Source organism: Tenrec ecaudatus, chromosome 12 (genome assembly GCF_050624435.1).
Source record: "Tenrec ecaudatus isolate mTenEca1 chromosome 12, mTenEca1.hap1, whole genome shotgun sequence".
NCBI lineage: Eukaryota > Metazoa > Chordata > Mammalia > Afrosoricida > Tenrecidae > Tenrec > Tenrec ecaudatus.
In genome coordinates, this window is record NC_134541.1 from 359,655 (window position 1) to 377,278 (window position 17,624).

Here is a 17,624-nt window from a genome sequence, read left to right on the forward strand (position 1 = left end):
CTTCAAAGGCACCTTCATGTCACCTGATGCCCCACCCTGGAGGCTGCAAGCAGGAGACCGAGTCTGTGGGCTGGTGGTGGCCAGACCCACTATATGTCCCTGTCAGGGTCCTGGAGTGGGCTTTGGGGGCCCCTGAGCCAGGCCAGCAGGCAAGAGCTCCAGGGTGGTGCTGGGTTGGCAGGCCCCTAGCAGGAGGGCTAGGAGCAGTGGGGGTAGAAATCAGGTGACTGGAACACTCGCTGGGCCTGGACACCCTCTGTCCCTATGCATGGGGCTCCCTGCAGCCTCCTCTCCACCTGCTCTGCTGGCTTCAGCCAGATGTCCCTCGCTGAGCTCCTGTCCCCCAATCCATGCAGGGCCTCATGTGTGCTGGGTCTCTGGTCATGGCCCCACCATGCCCCTCCCCCCAACCTGGTCTCTCTGATGTCCCCTGAGTTGCATCCTGCTCAGAAACAGGGGAGCAGAGCCGCCACACCACCGCGGAGGGTGGCCCGGCGGAGGCGGAGGGAGCGCGGTCCCCGGGGCTGCCCTTGGTGGCCTCCTGGGCCAACACCGAAGCGGGGTGCTAGCGCACGCGGGCGCTTAGATGATGCCACTGGCGGCCGGGCCCAGGCCCGAAGTCCGCGGCCACCCACGGCTCGTCACGTACCCGCTGGCCCGGGGGAAATAGCTCCAGCTGCTGCACCCTTGAGCCAAGGTGCCCGGGGCGGCCTGGCTTCCATTAACGCTGGGCTCGTGGTCCCAAGAAGCATCTGAAGCGCGTGGCTGCTCCGAAGCACTGGATGCTGGACAAGCTCACTGGAGTGTTTGCTCCTCGTCCATCCACTGGTCCCCACAAACTGAGAGAATGTCTCCCCCTGATCATTTTTTTAAGAAATAGACTTAAGTATGCTCTGACAGGAGATGAAGTTAAAAAAATTTGCATGCAGTGGTTCATTAAGATTGATGGCAAGGTCCGAACTGATATAACCTACCCTGCTGGTTTTATGGATGTCATCAGCATTGACAAGACCGGAGAGAATTTCCGCCTGATCTACGACACCAAGGGTCGCTTTGCTGTTCATCGCATTACTCCTGAGGAGGCGAAGTACAAGTTGTGCAAAGTCAGAAAGATCTTCGTGGGCACGAAAGGAATCCCTCACCTGGTGACTCACGATGCTCGCACCATCCGCTATCCTGATCCCCTCATCAAGGTGAATGACACCGTTCAGATTGATTTGGAGACCGGGAAGATTACTGATTTCATCAAGTTTGACACTGGTAATGTTTGTATGGTGACTGGAGGTGCTAACCTGGGAAGAATTGGTGTGATCACCAACAGAGAGAGACATCCTGGCTCGTTTGATGTGGTTCATGTGAAAGATGCCAATGGCAATAGCTTTGCCACCCGGCTTTCCAACATTTTTGTTATTGGAAAAGGCAACAAACCATGGATTTCTCTTCCCCGAGGGAAAGGTATCCGGCTCACCATTGCTGAAGAGAGAGATAAGAGACTGGCTGCCAAACAGAGCAGTGGGTGAAATGTTCTGGGTGATGGACATGGAGAGATCTCAAAAGGAATAAATACAGCATAATTAATTGGCAAAAAAAAAAAAAAAAGAAACAGGGGAGCAGCACCCCTCTTTACAGAACAGGCAGGGCTGAGCTGAGAGCTGGGGGCTCTCTGGGGCCTCAGTTCCCTTGACTTGGGTCTGCCAGAGCCCCACTCCCACCCCCAGTGGCCAGACAACTCCAAGATTAATGGTCCAGCCATGACCCTCACACCAAGACTGCCCACCCACCCCCACCCACAGCCCCAGGGCCTTTGTGGCAGACCAGTCTCCTTTCAGGCTGGATGTGTGAGTGACATGCTCAGAGCCAGCAGCTCAGCAGCCGTCCACGTGCAGTGGCTCAGTCCTGTTTCCCCAGGGAGGCTGCCACCTGAGCTCCTTGGGCAGCCCTGGCAGAAATGTCTTGATCCCAAGTCTGCCGTCCCCCCAGGGCAGCAGTGGTGGCCAGAGGATGTAGGCTGGGGGGTGAGCAGGCATGCTTCTCTGTGCTGGTGGCTGAGGCCCCCGCTCTACACAGAGCTCGCCTGAGCCTGGAGCTGATGCCAAATCAGCTGCTGGGGGAGTGGGCATGGGGAGGGCACCTGGGAGGAGGTAGAAGACTCCAGCTCCCAGAAGTTACTCTCAGGTCCTGGGTTGAGTACTGCACCACACTGGCATACCGGTGGGCAAGGGGCACAGCTGGTGGGTGTCTTGTCTTTTTGCAGGGCCCCCACTCTGTGTGGGAACCTCACTCCTGACCTAGCCTGGGGCCAGTGCCCCCAAAAAATCTCTGTGACCCCGAGCCCCTGTCCCTTGGACACCAGCGCATAGACCATCCCGTGGAGCGAGTGCAGGAGGCGTGCAAGATGGAAGTGTGTGGTCATAATTTTAGCAGCACGAACAATTTAACCAGAAGCAGTGCCAGGTGCCCATGCCTGGCTGGCCTGACCCTTCTCCTCAGACTCCAGGGCCGCCAAGTAGCTGGGGCTGGCACTGTCCCCACCTTTCAGCTGCAGAAACTGAGACTCCCAGAGGGAAAGTGACTTACCCAGGACCAGGGCTCATGGTCCGGGGACACCTGGACAGGCTGTCTGTCTGTGCCAGTGCCCAGCCCGCTCCTTCCCATTCATTATGAGTCACTCTTGGGTCCTCCGAGGGAGCAACTTCACACCCAGGCTGGAGTCCTCCTCCCTGGGGAGCATGTTGGGACAACGAGGGACCCTGCAGAGGGGCAGGCAGGGAGAGTATGGGGCCAGCGAAAAATCCTGCAAGGTGGCAGGAGGGGCACCCAGTGCACTGGAGTGTGGCAGGCAGCTTTGAAGGTAGGGGACTGGGCTGATCCCCAACTCAGGGAGGCTTAGAGGAGCCTGGGGTCGTGCACTGGGGGGCTGGAGTTGCTGCAGGTTTTCTGGGGAGGGGACTGGTCCTTGCTCTCCTGGTACTCCTGGCTGTCCGGTCCCCATGCACCCCCACCTCAGGAAAGCATGGGTGGTGTCAAGTTGGGGCAGGCCTCCCCCGCCTCCAACCCTCCTCCTGGTGTCTGGGCCTGGGAGCAGCTAAGAGATGCCCACGCCTTCCTGTTTTCCTCACATTCAAAGGTTCTCAAGACGTTTGTTGTTGAAAAAGCAAAGGGGCCAAGACAGGGCTCAAAGATCCCCTTCATCCTTCATCCCCCAGGAAGGCAGGTCAGTGGGGGGAAGGCTGGAGCCACTGGGGGAGCTGCCCGTGGTGCTGGAGGCGGCGGAGGGGCGCTGTCCGGGGTGCTGCTAGATATCATGGGGCAGGAGTCACACCGGGAGAATGGGCAGGAGGGGCCTTGATGCTGGGGGGACCAGAACGCTTGTCTCCAGATAACGGTTGGGGTGGCTGGGGGTCTGACACAGACACTGCACACTGTTCTGAGGTGCCATCTCCAGGGGTGCAGGGCAGGCCCCACAGAACCTGTTCTCAGATGAGGCCCAGAGTGACAGCCTGAGGTCCTGCAGATTCTGTGCGCTGCCCTCGCCCTGCTGGGGGCTGGCCGTCATCATAACTCCACAAAGAAGAGGGCGCGTGTTGTCAGAGGGAGGGGTCCCACGTGCTGGAACTGGCCTCACCTCTGGAACTGGCAGAGAGGACAGCTTTCAGCAACGCAGTCACCAGCCCGAGGGAGGGGAAAGTCACCAAAGTGACTCCCTGAGTCACTCCTGACAGCTGACAGGGAAATCAGTGAGGTGAAATGGACAGCCCTGAGCCTGGCCCCAGGCCAGTGTCCTCACTCCTGCCTGTCCTCAAGGCTGGAGGTCACTCCCTCTCCTGGTGCTGTGGCTCCTCGTATCACCTGCCATGAAGCTGAGACTCAAGTCCACACCTGTGGACACAGCCTGCAGGGCAAAGCCCAGCCGAGGGGTAGAAGCCAGTGTGCTGCTAATCAAGAGTCCACTGTGTACCCAGTGCCCCTCATCTGCCATCCATGCACCCATCCAGCCATTCATCCACTCATCTATCCATCATCTATCTAGCCCCACAGCCATCCACCCACCCATCCACCCACCCACCCACCAATGCATCCACTCCTCCATCCATCATCCCCCTCACTTACCCATCCACTCATCTATCCATCTATTCATCCATCCATCACATTGAACCAGCCCCTGAGTGCCTAAGTACCAGGCATCAGGCATCACAAAGCACAGAGCCTCCCAGTCACTCCTTCATTTATTCCCTATCAGGCCATCCACTCAGCCAGCCAGGCAGCCATTCAACACATCTGCTGGACCCCTGCTGAGAACAGGGCATTGAGAACAGAACATTGATCTGTTCTCCCTGTGGCCTTACATTATGGGTTGGTGGGGAGAGGCCAGCAGGTGGCATGCATGACATCAGTGAGAACATTCTGGAAGGGAAAAAGGAGGCATGGTTATGACAGTGTGTATGTGTGTCGGGGGGCGGGTGTTCAAGAAAAACACATCTGGAAATGTTACTGATGAGGAAGCACAGGTTCCGTGCACCTCCTCTTGGGCGCATGCTGCTTTTAAAGGCCACAGTGCTGACCAGGGAAGGCATGGCTAACCACCAGAGCAGCCTTACCCGGTGGCGGGGAAGGGATTGGGCAGGGGCGGGCAGAAATAGACTCGTCCCTCCCCTCTGTTGGCGTGGCCTGACTGAAGGGTTGGAGGGGCCAGGAGCCCTCTTCAGGATGACGTTTCGAGCAGAAATATGGGTGTCAGGGCTCCAGGCTCAATGAGCCCCCAGCATGCCCCAGGGCTGCCTGTGGGTCCTGGGGCTGACAGCCTCTTGCATGGCCCCACCACTGCCTGGCCTCTTTCTCACCAGCCTTCCTCAGCCTCAGCTGGCAAGGTTACCCACCTCCCCTGCAGCTTGCACTCCCACCAGGCCAACTTCCCCCCTTTGATGGAATCCGTTTGCACCAAGGACTGGTTACCATAGAAATGTCCTTGGGACAGGTGGAGGGTGGGGAGGGCACAGAGAGGGGAGGGGCCCAAGCAGTAATTCCCCTCATGCTAGCCAGGGCTGCCTTTGGAGTGGACCAGGGCATGGACAGCGGTCTGAGAGAGACCAACCCCTTCCCCTTCCCCACATTTGGTGGAAGCAGGGCTCGCTGCACAAAGGTCCTAGCACTGGGACTCCAGGGTGCATCCTGGTCTGGCCTGGTTTGTGACTCACTCAGGGGTTTCCTTCGGAGCTGTGGTGGGAGGGCCGGGAGTGAGAGTCTAATTCAGTAGCTGAGATGATCACCAGCTTCCGGGGACTCATGCCTTCCAGCCGCGCGCAGGTGGGGAGGAGGAGTTGTGCAAATTAATGAGTGAGACCAGATTAATCTCGCTGCATTAATCCACAGAGACAGCCAGGCAGCTGCACAGCTGTGTGTGTGTGTAGTGTGCATACCCAGGCTGCATGCTGACCCTGTGGCCGCCAGCGCCAGGATCAGGGCCTGCTGGCCTGCCTGGATTCTCAGAACGCACCTGCGGGAATTCCATTGAATGCAGCCATCTGAGAAGGGGTGGCTTGGCCTAGCTGGGACACAGAGCACAGGGCACAGAGCAGAGCCAGCAGGGTCTTGGGGAGACTGCAGAACCAGCTGAACTCTTCGTCTGTGGCAGCCCCCCAAAAGGCCCAAATCTCTTCCTGGATAGGCAGACCCCCCCTTGGGGCAGGCTCCCAAATCGCCCAGGACACCTCTGTCCTCTGAGAGTAGGTTCTGTTTGGGGCCCCCAGTGGGGGTACTAAGTCACCTGCAAGCCGGTGACTTAGTACTTAATACTTAGTACTTAATACTCAGCCATGCTGTCTGGGCCCCACCCCAGACTCACCTGGTCCCCAAAAGAGGCCAGCTCAAGTCCCAGCATCTGTGGGTACACACTTATCAGGAACAAGGCCCCTACGGATGCAATGAACCTGGAGGGGACTGCTCCAGCACGAGGCAGAGGCTGGAGGGACATGGCCACAAACCCAGGAACACCTGGGAAGCAGAAGAGGAGGGCGCAAAGCCTGCCATGCCCTGACGACATGTCTGCTGTTGTCCCCCTCCTCCACTGTGTGGCACTTTGTGACTCCTGCTACCCTGAGGCACAAAGACCAGAGGTTTCTGGATTCTGGATTTTCAACACCACCCCCAAGCCATTCCCTGGATGCTGCTTGGAGAGCCATGGGGCTGTGGTCCCAGCTGTGTGCCCCCTTCTCTATGAAACCTTCAAGGACTGGCCCAGAGACCATATAGCAGCATGACTTCAAGCCGTCCTGGGGTGAGATGAGGGCCTGAGAGCAGACACCAGGGACCCCTCAGCTTGCTTACACAGGACCACCTGGGTGACATCAGTCACCCAGCCTGAGAGGGCCCTTGCTGACTTGAAAGAGGGCAGGCTCAGCGGCTTGGCTCTCCTGCCACCCCCCTCCCCACCAGCAAGGACAAAGGCAGTGTCAGGGGTGCTGTTCTGCTGAGCTCTGGGGCCCAGACAACCTCCTAGGAACCAGGGCCCCACACTGCTGGGGTCTGGCTTGGTGGGGAAGAAGAGGGTGAGAGCTGTATCCCCACCCCCGCATCTTCCCACTGCCAACAAGCCAGACTAGGTTCAGGGATGGGGAGAGGGCCGTCCCCAGGAGGGTGCTGGGTCCAGAGCCTGCAGCAGGACATTTTGTACCCCGGTCCAGTAGAGGGGTGCATCAAGGTGGGAACGATGGAGGAGGCACTGAAGGCGGAGGGGCTGTGGCTGTCTGCCCCTCTTCTCTGTTCGCCACTCCAACTGAAGTCTCCGTTTGGAGGCAGGATGGTGACCCTCATATTCTCCAGCCTGTCAGTCACACCAAGCCTAGAGACTCTGGCCCCCTCCTCACACTCCCTGAGGGTGGAACCCCACCCTGCCTAACTTCCAGGGGGCTGGGGGAGGGTGGGGGGAAGACACAGCTAGGGGACTCACAGGCAGGCACGCTGGGGAAGGGGCTGCTAGGTCACAGACCTTGCTCTGAGTCTGGACCATGAGTCATGGGGGGCATCTCACTGGGGGTCAAGGTGGGCTACATCAGGGTCCTTCTCACCCTTATACCACACAAGTACCCCCAGGCCCTACAAAGATAGATCCACACAAGGGCGGGTCCTCTTTCCTGACAGTCTTGGTGCAGAGGAAGGGGGGAGGGTACTGCAGAGTGGGGTGGACTCCACCACAGGCATAGGGCGCCCCTACTCCCACAAGGAGTCCCTACCTCCCTAACCCCCATGCTTGCCCTGCCTCCTGGGACACAGGCGGGAGATGAAGTGTTGGAGGGGAGGTCAGTGTCTTGTGACATAGAAATCAGGCCAGCCTGGGATTCCCAGTCCCACGCAGTGACCACGGGGTCCTCATGCCGGCTGGGCACGTCTGGGGCCCCAAAGGACACTGGAAACTTTACCCCAGCAGGTCCTCCGCAGGCTCTAAATCCCCTCTCCTTTCGTGATCCGCCCCCTCCCGCTCCTCCATTTCTCCCCTCCTTTCCCTCCCTCTCTCCCTCCCCTCCTGACCATCCTCCTCCCCTCTCTTCCCTCCCCTCCCGTCCCTGCCGGCTGGAGGCGCGCGTCCAGGAGGGCTGCGCCAAGCTCACAGCCTGGAATAGCGGCTGGGCGGGCGGGACGAGCGGCCAGCGCGGGGCCAGGGCTGGAAGTTGGGCGCGCAGCCTCGGAGCAGGGGCGCGGCGGGGCCGGGAGCCGCCTGCGTCCCCAGCCGCCGTCAGGCTTGTCATGGATCTCCAGCGGCCGGGGGCGCCGTGGCCGCTGCCGCCGCCGCTGCTGCTGCTGCTGCTCGGGGCCAGCCTCCTGCCTGGTAAGTTCTTGGGCTCCCGCAGGCCCCTCTTTGTCCCAGTGCAGGCGGCCGGGATCCCTGGAGCCGGTGCAGGCACGCTCCTGGCTGCGGTTTTAAGCCGCGGGGGCGCGAGCCTTTGGAGAGAGACGCACCGCCCGGGATGTCCTGCAGTGCCCGAGCTAGCCGGCGATGAAGGAGTTAATCCTACTGTGGACATGGGTGGGGGGCGACTTGGGTGGGTGCTGGAGGGGCTTTGGCTGTAAAACTTGGCAGAGGTGGGAGCCCTTTCACCCGCCCCCCCCCCACCCAGTCAGCCAGCCAGTTGACCCTGCAGATGTCTTCATACCTGTTAGGAGGCGGGGGGCGGGGTGTTGCTTTCCCTGGTGCCTGCTCCCCACTTCTGCTGGGCTCAGCTCCTCCAGGCTCCTGGGGTAGTGAGCCTCTCCTCCATTCCTCTCCTCAGCCCCTCCATGGGGGCGGCGCTTTCACCCCCTCTTCACCAGTCAAGGGGACTTGGAATAGCAGGTTAGGGGCACTGTGACTGTGGGTTGAGGGGTCCAGCATGCCCCTGGTCCTGGGGACCCTCGCAGGAAGCCGCCTGGGGCTCTCTCTTCCCTCCTCCTGGGAGGGGTGGCTTCTCTGAGGGAGTTGGGGCAGTCACTGCAGGCAGGATGGGGGGGGGCGGGTCAGGGGTGGTGGTGTCAGGCGGCATGGACAAAGGCCCTGTGGTGGGAGGATGGAGACTGCTGAGCACCCCCCTCCCCCAGGGAGCAGCCACGTGGAGACCCGGGCCCACGCCGAGGGGCGACTGCTCAGGAAGCTCTTCACAGGCTACAACAAGTGGTCCCGGCCGGTGGCCAACATCTCTGATGTGGTCCTGGTCCGCTTTGGCCTGTCTATTGCCCAACTCATCGATGTGGTAGGTGCCAGAGTGGGGGGCTGGCCTTGGCCTGTGGGGATGGTGGCCCTGGGAAGTGGCTACAGGAGCCTGGCAGGGTGCCACTCCTCGGCAGGGAGGCCGATGCCACCTGGCTCCATAGCTACAGACTCTGGTATACCTGAGCCCTGGCATGGCTGAGGCCCAGCCTCCACCTGCTCAGACAGCATGAGGGTCCTTGGGACAGGCCTGTTGTATGCAGCAGGCCCTCCACGTAGACACACAAGCCAGGGGTGGGGGGGGTGGGGCGGTAGGTAGATGCTGTGCTCACCTTTGGAAACCTGGGGCCAACCAGGCCTGAAGTGGCCACCCAGGGGAGAGCAGTCAGGTGCCCAGCTGGGGCTTTTGTGAATTCCCCCCTCCCCCCCTCCCCCCCCTCCCGCACTCCCTGCCCCATGGCAGGCCCTCAGCCAGAGATGAGATGTCACCTCCAGCCCTGCATGGCACCCTGACTGACTGACTGCCTCTGGGTGGGGCTAGGTGGGTGCCTTCCTGCTTAGGGAATGAGGAGGTCATTGGGAGGACATCACCACCTCTGGGCAGTCTGAGGAGCAGGTGCAGAGCTCTGAGAACTAGGGAGTGGGGAGAAGCCTGGCTCTGAGACTCTGGGGGAGGGGAGCCTGGCTCTGAGAAGTCGGGGGATGGGGAGCATGGGTCTGAGCAGCAAGTAGAGAGCTCAGCTCTGAGAAGTTGGGCTGGGGGTTGGCCTGGCTTTGAGAAGCAGGGGACACCAGGGTTTGTGCCTCTGGGCCTGATTGGAGCCATGCCTGAATCTCAGCCGGAGCTGTGGCTGGGCCATCCTGGGTCCGAAGTCCAGAGGGCCAGTCAGAGGAACAGGGCACTGTCCCACTTATCCTGGATGGTGGACGTGTGCATGTGTGCCCTGGATGTGTACAAGTGCACCACATGAGCCATTAAACAGGGCAGCGCCAGGTGTGACCATTTAGGGTGGGCCTGAGGTTTCGGTAGCACCCCAAGGCCCTGGCCTGCAGGAGGGAGGGGGCAGTATCGTATTGGTGGCTGGGGTCAGTAGGAGGGGCCTCCTCACCCACTGGCCACCTGCCAGGGAGAGAGTGCTGACTGGCAGGCTCCCAGGGATTTCGCTTTCACAGCTGGAGCTGGCCAGCACTGGGCCCTGCTGCTGGCTCTGAAGGGAAACAACCTGGGGGAGCTACAGTCATTCCCCAAAGCCCACCACATGCCCTGCCAGGACCTAGAGCCAGGTGCCCTGGGCTCCTTGGGGAAGGGAGAGTTCCCTCTCCGTGGGCTTGCACAAATCTCCCAGCACCTCCCAGGGAGTGGGAGAGGCTGTGGTTTTTCTGAAAGTTGTGTGTGTGTGTGGGGGGGGCGTGTCACAGCATCAGTGCCCTACCACACCAACACAGAGCCTGGGCATCAGCCAGCAGTCAGCTGTGCCCAGAGCCATGCCCCTCCAGCCTGGAACCCAGCTCTGCCCATTCCCATTAGAGCTTCCAGCAGGGTGTATGGCTCAGGAAAGCTACTGAGGTCTGCAGACTGGCTGCCGGCTGAGCATTGAGCGCTCCGGAGCTGTCCACTGCCGCTCGCTCCAGCCACTCCCCACAGAAGCCAGCGAGGGCTTGTCCAGGAGCCTGCCCCAAGGTCCGGAGTAGCCTGCCTGAGACACCTGGCGCCGCCCTCTTTAATGGCTCATGTGCAACTTGCACACACGCAGAGCACACGTGCACACACTGATACACACATGCATGTGTACACACTGATACACACATGCACATCCACTGCATGCACCACCCAGCTGGGCTGCCTGTGACAGTGGCTGTCGGTGCCCTTGATTTCTTTCTGGAAAAGTCCAGGCATGCTTGGGACAAGGTGCACACTCCTCTGGCTGTCACCACCCACCCTACACAGCCTGGGCCCTCCCAAAGTCCTGCGCCCAAGGCTGGGACCATGGGCAGGAAACACAGGCCCATGAGGATGGGGTCCTCCCTAGAGAGAAGTTCCAACCTTCCCCTTCTCCTGTGGCCTAGGATGAGAAGAACCAGATGATGACCACCAACGTGTGGGTGAAGCAGGTATGTGGTGGGTCAGCCCTGTGCTTCCCAAGAGCCTGGCCCATGCCCCTGTGTCCCGCACACCTTGTCCCCAGTCACTGTCTCCCACCTCCAGCTGCCCTCCACGGGGGGCAGGGACAGGAAGCCCCAGTGCCCTCCTTGTCCTGCGATCCCCCAGGAGTGGCATGACTACAAGCTGCGCTGGGACCCAGCCGACTACGAGAATGTGACGTCAGTCCGGATCCCCTCGGAGCTCATCTGGAGGCCAGACATCGTGCTCTACAACAAGTGGGTGTCCGGGGCTGCATCCTTCTCGGAGGCCGAGATGGGATGGGGCACAGGCTCTCGGCACCCCCCAGAGGGCCTTCCTGTTCACCTCCGTACTAGAGCCCTGCGCCCCTCTCACCACGTCCCCCATGGGGCTGCTCTGAGGGCCTCCGCTGGTCCCTCGGGGTCCCCCAGGCCCTGTAACTTGTCTCATTATTCCTGAGCTGGCAAGGTCAGTGTGACAACAAGGATGATAGACGAGACTGAACAGCCACATGAGCTCCAGGGTGACCACCTGCAGGTCCTTACCTGGAACAGTCCCCCACCTCCACCCCAGGGTCCCTGTGCTTACATCCCCGCTGGCTGCTGGCTCTCAGTCTTGAGCGGGTGGCCAGCACCGAGGGGCTGCACAGAACTGACAAACCAGAGACGAGCACTCACGACCTGCTTCTGCCCCCTGCCCTCCCCTTGCCCTTCTCCCACAGACCCCAGGGTTCCTGGACAAAGGAGCCTGATGTGCCCAGGAGCCCCACTGCCCACCGGCCACATGCCCGTTTCCTTAGATGTGGACAGATGGCTCTTCCCCAAACGATTTCCTATAATGTAGAGAGAGTAGCTCCCAGCAGGGCTGGGATGGCTTCCGGACACAGCAACAGAGGGAGGGTCAGCAGGCCACCCTCCCCAGGGCCCAACCACCCTCGCTGGGGGCCCAGGGTTCTGCAGCCGCATGGCCTCACCCTCAGCGTACCCACTGACTGGGGTGACAGGAGGTCTTGGGAGGGGCACTCTGGGTTGCACTCTTATCTCCATGACCGAGAAGCCCTGAGGGGCATGGGGGGCAGGCCGCCTGCTGGGACCTGGTTCTGCTGCAGCGGGTGGAAGGTCCCTGGGGAGGCGCTCACTGAGGCCCCCTTTGAGGCTCCCTAAGGTAGCAACCCTTACAGGGTCTGGGTGCTGAGCTGGGAGGGGGCAGATTGCTGGGGGTGCAGCTACCCTGGGGGAGGGACCCTGTCCCTCCAGTGGATCCCTGTCTCTTCCTGGAGTGTCAGCAGCTGCCTGTCCTGCTTGAGGTCACCCAGTCATTCTGGGCCGCTCCCAGGACATCGGTGGGAGAGTGAGGCCACCAGTGTCCCCCACCCCGGGTCTCGAGCTAACCCTGTGTGTGGTGGGCAGCATCTGAGTCCTGCTGCCCTCGCTGGGGGTGGAGTGGGAATGAGGTCCAGGGGCTGGGACAGCCCGCTCAGAGGGGCATGCACAGCCAGGGAAGGGGGCGTCAGGCAGGATCAGAACCTGGTCTGGCTGGGTGTGCAGAGCTCTGACCTGGCTCTCAGGAAGCTTCTCTGCTCCCTCCTGGGGGTGCAGCTGGGGGCTCAGGGTCTGCCGCCCCACACAACTTTGTCCCCCGCAGATATCTGCTCGCAGTGTAGTGGTTCAGCGGCTTCCCCATGGGGCAAGCTGGCACGGGGGGGAGGAGCATTGGGCCCAGTCAGCCCCACTGAGGCTGCCTCATTGAGATGCAGAGGAGCACCCGTCTCTGCGCACACGGCATGGCTGGGCTGGGCTGACTGACATCAGTTACAAGGACTGAGGAGGCCAGCTGCCTCGGATAGACTGTCTGCTGGGGCCTGTCCCGGGCAGGTGGGGCCCCTGAGGGCAAGTGGCCAGTTCTGCTGGGTGATCCTGGAGCTAGATCTCCAGGAAGGAGGGGAGCCCATGGGAACAAGGGCTTTAGGGTCCAGGCCTTGTGAACACCGCACTGGCTGCGGGGGGCATGTCCAGGGCTGAGCTGCAGGAGGGGCTTAATCCTCTGACTACTGGGCAGGGTGGCTGGGCTGGGCATGGGGAGCCATCAGCCAGTGCATTGTGGGGAGAGGCTGATGGAGGGTGGGCAGTTCCAGTTCAGGGTGAGCCCACAGAGGCCAGAGGCTCAGCCAAGAGAAGCTTCTAGGAAGGACCTGCTGATGTCCAAGGGCCCATGTCCAGGGAGCCCATATCCAGGGGCCCAGGTCCAGGAGCCCCATGTCCAGGGAGCCCATGGTCAGAGCGTAGATGGCTGAGGTGCAGATGCCTGGGGGTCATGCCACCCCTGCTGACAGATGTGATTGAGCTCTGAGAGCCCGTGAGGCCCTCCACGAGGCTCCTGATGGGGAACGTAAACTGTGGCACAGAGTTTAGCCAGATGCACGCTTTGTGTGGGGACAGCTTGCCTCTGCCCACTCACCTGTGAGGTGGGCATGCTGGGGATGCAGGGAGGCAGGCCTTGGTGGGGGTGGGGGTGCTCGGGCTGCAGGCTGGCCATAGTGGACCTGATGCCTGGCTTCCACTCTCCACTTCCCAGTGCGGACGGGGACTTTGCAGTGACACATCTGACCAAGGCCCACCTCTTCCACGACGGGCGGATCCAGTGGGCGCCCCCGGCCATCTACAAGAGCTCGTGTAGCATCGACGTGACCTTCTTCCCCTTCGACCAGCAGAACTGCACCATGAAGTTTGGGTCCTGGACCTATGACAAGGCCAAGATCGACCTGGTGAGCGCGCACCCACGGGTGGACCGGCTGGACTACTGGGAGAGTGGCGAGTGGGTCCTGGTGGACGCCGTGGGCAGCTACCACACCAGGAAGTATGAGTGCTGTGCCGAGGTCTACCCCGACATCACGTACGCCTTCATCATCCGCCGGCTGCCCCTCTTCTACACCATCAACCTGCTCATCCCCTGCCTGCTCATCTCCTGCCTCACCGTGCTGGTCTTCTACCTGCCCTCCGACTGCGGCGAGAAGGTCACGCTCTGCATCTCCGTGCTGCTCTCGCTCACCGTCTTCCTGCTGCTCATCACCGAGATCATCCCGTCCACCTCGCTCGTCATCCCGCTCATCGGCGAGTACCTGCTCTTCACCATGGTCTTCGTCACGCTCTCCATCATCATCACTGTCTTCGTGCTCAACGTGCACCACCGCTCCCCTCGCACCCACGCCATGCCCGCCTGGGTGCGCAGGGTCTTCCTGGACATCGTGCCCCGCCTGCTGCTCATGAAGCGGCCCTCCGTGGTGAAGGACAACTGCCGGCGGCTCATTGAGTCCATGCACAAGATGGCCAGCGGCCCGCACTTCTGGCCTGAGCCAGAGGGCCAGCCCGGCTTCCCAAGCCGGGACCAGTCGCTGGATGCGTCCTTCTATGCCCCGCTGGGCGAGCCCCTCAAGCAGCACCCCACACTCACACTGCAGCCCGAGGAGTCCGGGGAGCTCAGCGCCAGCCCCCAACCCGGCCCCGCGGAAGATCCAGGGCTGGCCAAGGCCAGGTCCCTGAGCGAGCAGCTCATGCCCGGGGCCCGCGAGGCGGATGACAGCAGTGTTCGGTGCCGATCCCGAAGCGTCCAGTACAGCGTCGTCCGAGACGAGGCGTCCACCCAGGCCAACGGCCAGGCAGCCCGATCCCCGGGCCCCTCGCACACCGCTGGGCCCGCCGCCTCCCAGCAGCCCTCACCCTGCAGGTGCAAATGCAAGGAGGCGCCTGCCGCTTCCCCATCTGCCACCCTCACAGCCAAAGTGCCACGCCACCACCCCTCCCTGTCGCCGGCCCTGGCCCGGGCCGTGGAGGGGGTCCAGTACATCGCTGACCACCTGAAGGCTGAGGATACCGACTTCTCGGTAAGTCCGGCATGGTCTCGGCCCCCTGGGGGGTGGCGGCGGATGGAGCGAGGGATGCTGCCTTGGGCCCACAGTGGCCATGCATCCCGGGCAGAGCTAGGGGGGCACTGTGAGCCTACAGCGGCATCACTGCCATGTTGATGGTGACACCAGGTTCAGGCCGCCCTGAATCACATTGCGTGTCCCTTGGCAGCAGGGAGTGTGCTCGTGGACAGAGCTTGTGTGTCAGGGAGGGCTGCCCCCTCCTCCCCCAAGTCCCAGGAGGCCTCAGAGGCATCCTAGCCTGTGGGCCAGGGGTACACCACCTCCTTTCGGCACTGGCGGGGGTGGGGACGTTGGGACCTGGCAGCAGGAAGCAGGGCTGAGGAGGGAAAGATAGGTCTGCACTCAGAGAGGGTAGAACCCACCCAAGCTGTGGGGTCATGGGGTCCTAGGGCCCTCAGAGGGGCCCCCATGATCCAGCATGTCTGGGAGTGCCAGTGGGGGGTGTCACCACACGTCCCCTGACATGAGAAGACTGTGAGCAGCTGTATGGGGGGTGGGGGAGGTGGGCTCGTCCATTCAGATGTGTAATCTAAACCTCAGGGAGACCAGAAGGCAGAGGTAGGGGGAGGGGAGTCTCCCCCTTCCTCCTCCCTGTCCCCCTCGAGTCCCTTCCCCCCTCCCCCCACCCCTGCCATGACTGGGCTGTGCTCACCGGCCCCTGTGGACAGGTGCTCACTTCACAGGAAGGGCCTCAGGCCGAGGTTTTGGTTGGTCATGCTCCATCCCCGGCAGTGAGAGGATCAGAAACAGAGGGAAAAGTACCAGGCTCCCAGCGGCCACCTGACCAGACAGCGAGGTCCAGCAGGCCCCCACCCTCTTCAATAAGCACACTGATTCCATGTGGTTTAAAACCTCCGGGAGGGGCATCCAGGGTGATGGGAAAACCCAGCCCCAGACCCCACTGGTAGCTTAGCTTCCCCTGGCCTGGCCCTTGGACCCCCCTCTTGTCCGTGGTGGCCAGAGCACATCTGGTCACTCATGGTGGAAAGCCCTGCCCACCTAGGATACCCCTGGCAGATACGACCCCCCCCCCTGCCAACACCCATCTGCAGAATTGTCTCTCCGATACCTCCTTGAGCCTTTAAGATGGACTTAGCGTGGCCTTGGCCACTCAGAGGAGACTATCCTCTTGCCTCACCTGAGCACAGGCCAGTGGGTAGGGGGCAGCATCCCTGGGGTCACATGGTTCCTCATGCGGAGTGCTCCTGCCCCGACAGCACTGCTTCCAGAGGGTGCTCTGGTGACTACCGGATGACCTCTGGGTGACCCTGGGTGGCCTCCTGCCCCGCAGGTGAAGGAGGACTGGAAGTACGTGGCCATGGTCATCGACCGCATCTTCCTCTGGGTGTTCGTGCTTGTCTGTCTGCTGGGCACCATCGGCCTCTTCCTGCCCCCCTGGCTGGCCGGCATGATCTAGGACGCTCGCCGAACACCTCCTGCTGTCTGCTGACCCCCAGGTCCAGGGGCCATCTGCCCCATCACTCATCTCCACTCCATGCCAGGCTGGCCTCAGGGCACAGGGCCCATGGGGAGGGGGCAGCCTGACCCCTGGAGCTCAGTGACAGTGGCCTCCTACCTCTCAGGCCAGGCCCCGGCGGCCTGGAGCCTGCTGGTCCTGGCCACACGGATCCTGACCAGGTGTCCCTTGTGCCCGGGTTCCGGGGCCTGAGGTACCTGCATGGGTGGCTGGTATCTCTTCAACACCTCCCAGCCCGCCCCCACCCTCTCCTGCAGCCCAGACCCCCTTCTCCCACGGCCCAGCCTCCACTCTCTCCCACAGCCTGGCCCCCTTTCTCCCACAGTCTGGCTCCCACCCTCTCCCACAGCCCAGCCCCCACCCTCTCCTGCAGCCCGGACCCCCTTCTCCCACAGCCTGGCCCCAAGCCTCTCCCACAGCCTTGCCCCCCTTCTCCCACAGCCCAGCCCTTCAGTGAGTTGGCCCTGTTGGTTTGTGGGCGTCCTCAGTCAAAATTTAAGTGTGTGCCCACTTATCCCCTGAACTGAGCACCCCAGCCCGGCACCCTTCCCCGATCTCACTGACCCAGAGTCCACCAGGGTCCAGCATGGAGGATCCATTATTGAGCTTTGCTCTGCCCTGACTGCCCAGGTGCAGGGAGACAGCTGGGCAGGCCAGTTCTCCCCCACGTCTATAGACACGGCTGGGGGCACTGGGCTTAGAGGAGGGCGAGAGGTGCAGGCCTCAGAGCGAAGTCCATGGATCTGAGTTAGCCAACTGGGCCCCTCGGCCAGGTGTGCCCTTGGCCAGGTGTGTGGGCATGCTACTGTGATACACTTTCTGGGCCAGAGGTGATGCCTGGGGTGGAGGGGCCTCCAGCAGCTGCCCCCGAGGTCTCATGTCCTCCTTCATGTTAATAAATTAGGTGGGAGGGGCTCACAAGCCAGAAACTCCAAGGAGGAAGTAGTTGGCTAGACCCCTGTCACCGCTTTGCTCAGCCCCCTGCAGCCACCACAATAAATACCACCACTGCCGAACGAGCACATGGGGGGTCGGGGGGTGTTCTCTGGGAACAAGGCTGGACCCAGGCGGGTGCTCTGGGAGGAGCCTGGTTCACTACTTTCATCCTCCAGCTGGTGTTCCTGAGCTGTCAGTCGCCCTGTGTGTGTCTGTCTGCCCGCTCCATTCCTGACTGCCCAAGCCTAACTTGGACCCGTGAGGGACAGGACTCAGGTGGCCTGGCCAGCACAGCAGAAGCACCTGCATTTCCAACCAGGGTGTGTTGACCGGGGTGGGGTGGGGGGGCGGGCTCGGACATCAGCACCTTCTCAGTTGTCTGTACCAAGACCCCGAGACCCACTGCAGGAAGTTCCCTCAGGCCCCTCCCCGTCTGCTCCTGCTTTGTGACAAGTTTGCCAGCCCCAGCCCCAGGCCGCCTGCCTGT

The 17,624-nt window shown here is 61.7% G+C and overlaps 2 protein-coding genes across 2 annotated transcripts; both read left to right on the forward strand.

Moving 5' to 3' along the window:
* Positions 1 to 734: 734 nt before the first annotated feature.
* Positions 735 to 1,578, forward strand: LOC142422265 (small ribosomal subunit protein eS4, X isoform-like; the record flags this gene model as incomplete). The annotated part of the gene is made up of 1 exon (XM_075527674.1): positions 735 to 1,578. A coding segment is annotated over one exon (786 nt), but the record flags the coding sequence as incomplete, so codon positions are not given.
* Positions 1,579 to 13,380: 11,802 nt separating this feature from the next.
* CHRNA4 (cholinergic receptor nicotinic alpha 4 subunit) lies at positions 13,381 to 17,387 on the forward strand. The gene is made up of 2 exons (XM_075527711.1): positions 13,381 to 14,679; positions 16,016 to 17,387. The coding sequence occupies exons 1-2, from the start codon at positions 13,519 to 13,521 to the stop codon at positions 16,139 to 16,141; spliced, it is 1,287 nt and encodes a 428-aa protein (XP_075383826.1). The 5' UTR covers positions 13,381 to 13,518; the 3' UTR covers positions 16,142 to 17,387.
* The last annotated feature ends 237 nt before the right edge of the window (positions 17,388 to 17,624 follow it).

Bases quoted from the DNA above. Each gene is read 5' to 3' on its own strand.
- CHRNA4 (XM_075527711.1), top strand. From the start codon at position 13,519: ATGAAGTTTGGGTCCTGGACCTATGACAAGGCCAAGATCGACCTGGTG. The intron at 14,680-16,015 runs GTAAGTCCGGCA...CCTGCCCCGCAG, and splicing joins CTGAGGATACCGACTTCTCG to GTGAAGGAGGACTGGAAGTA.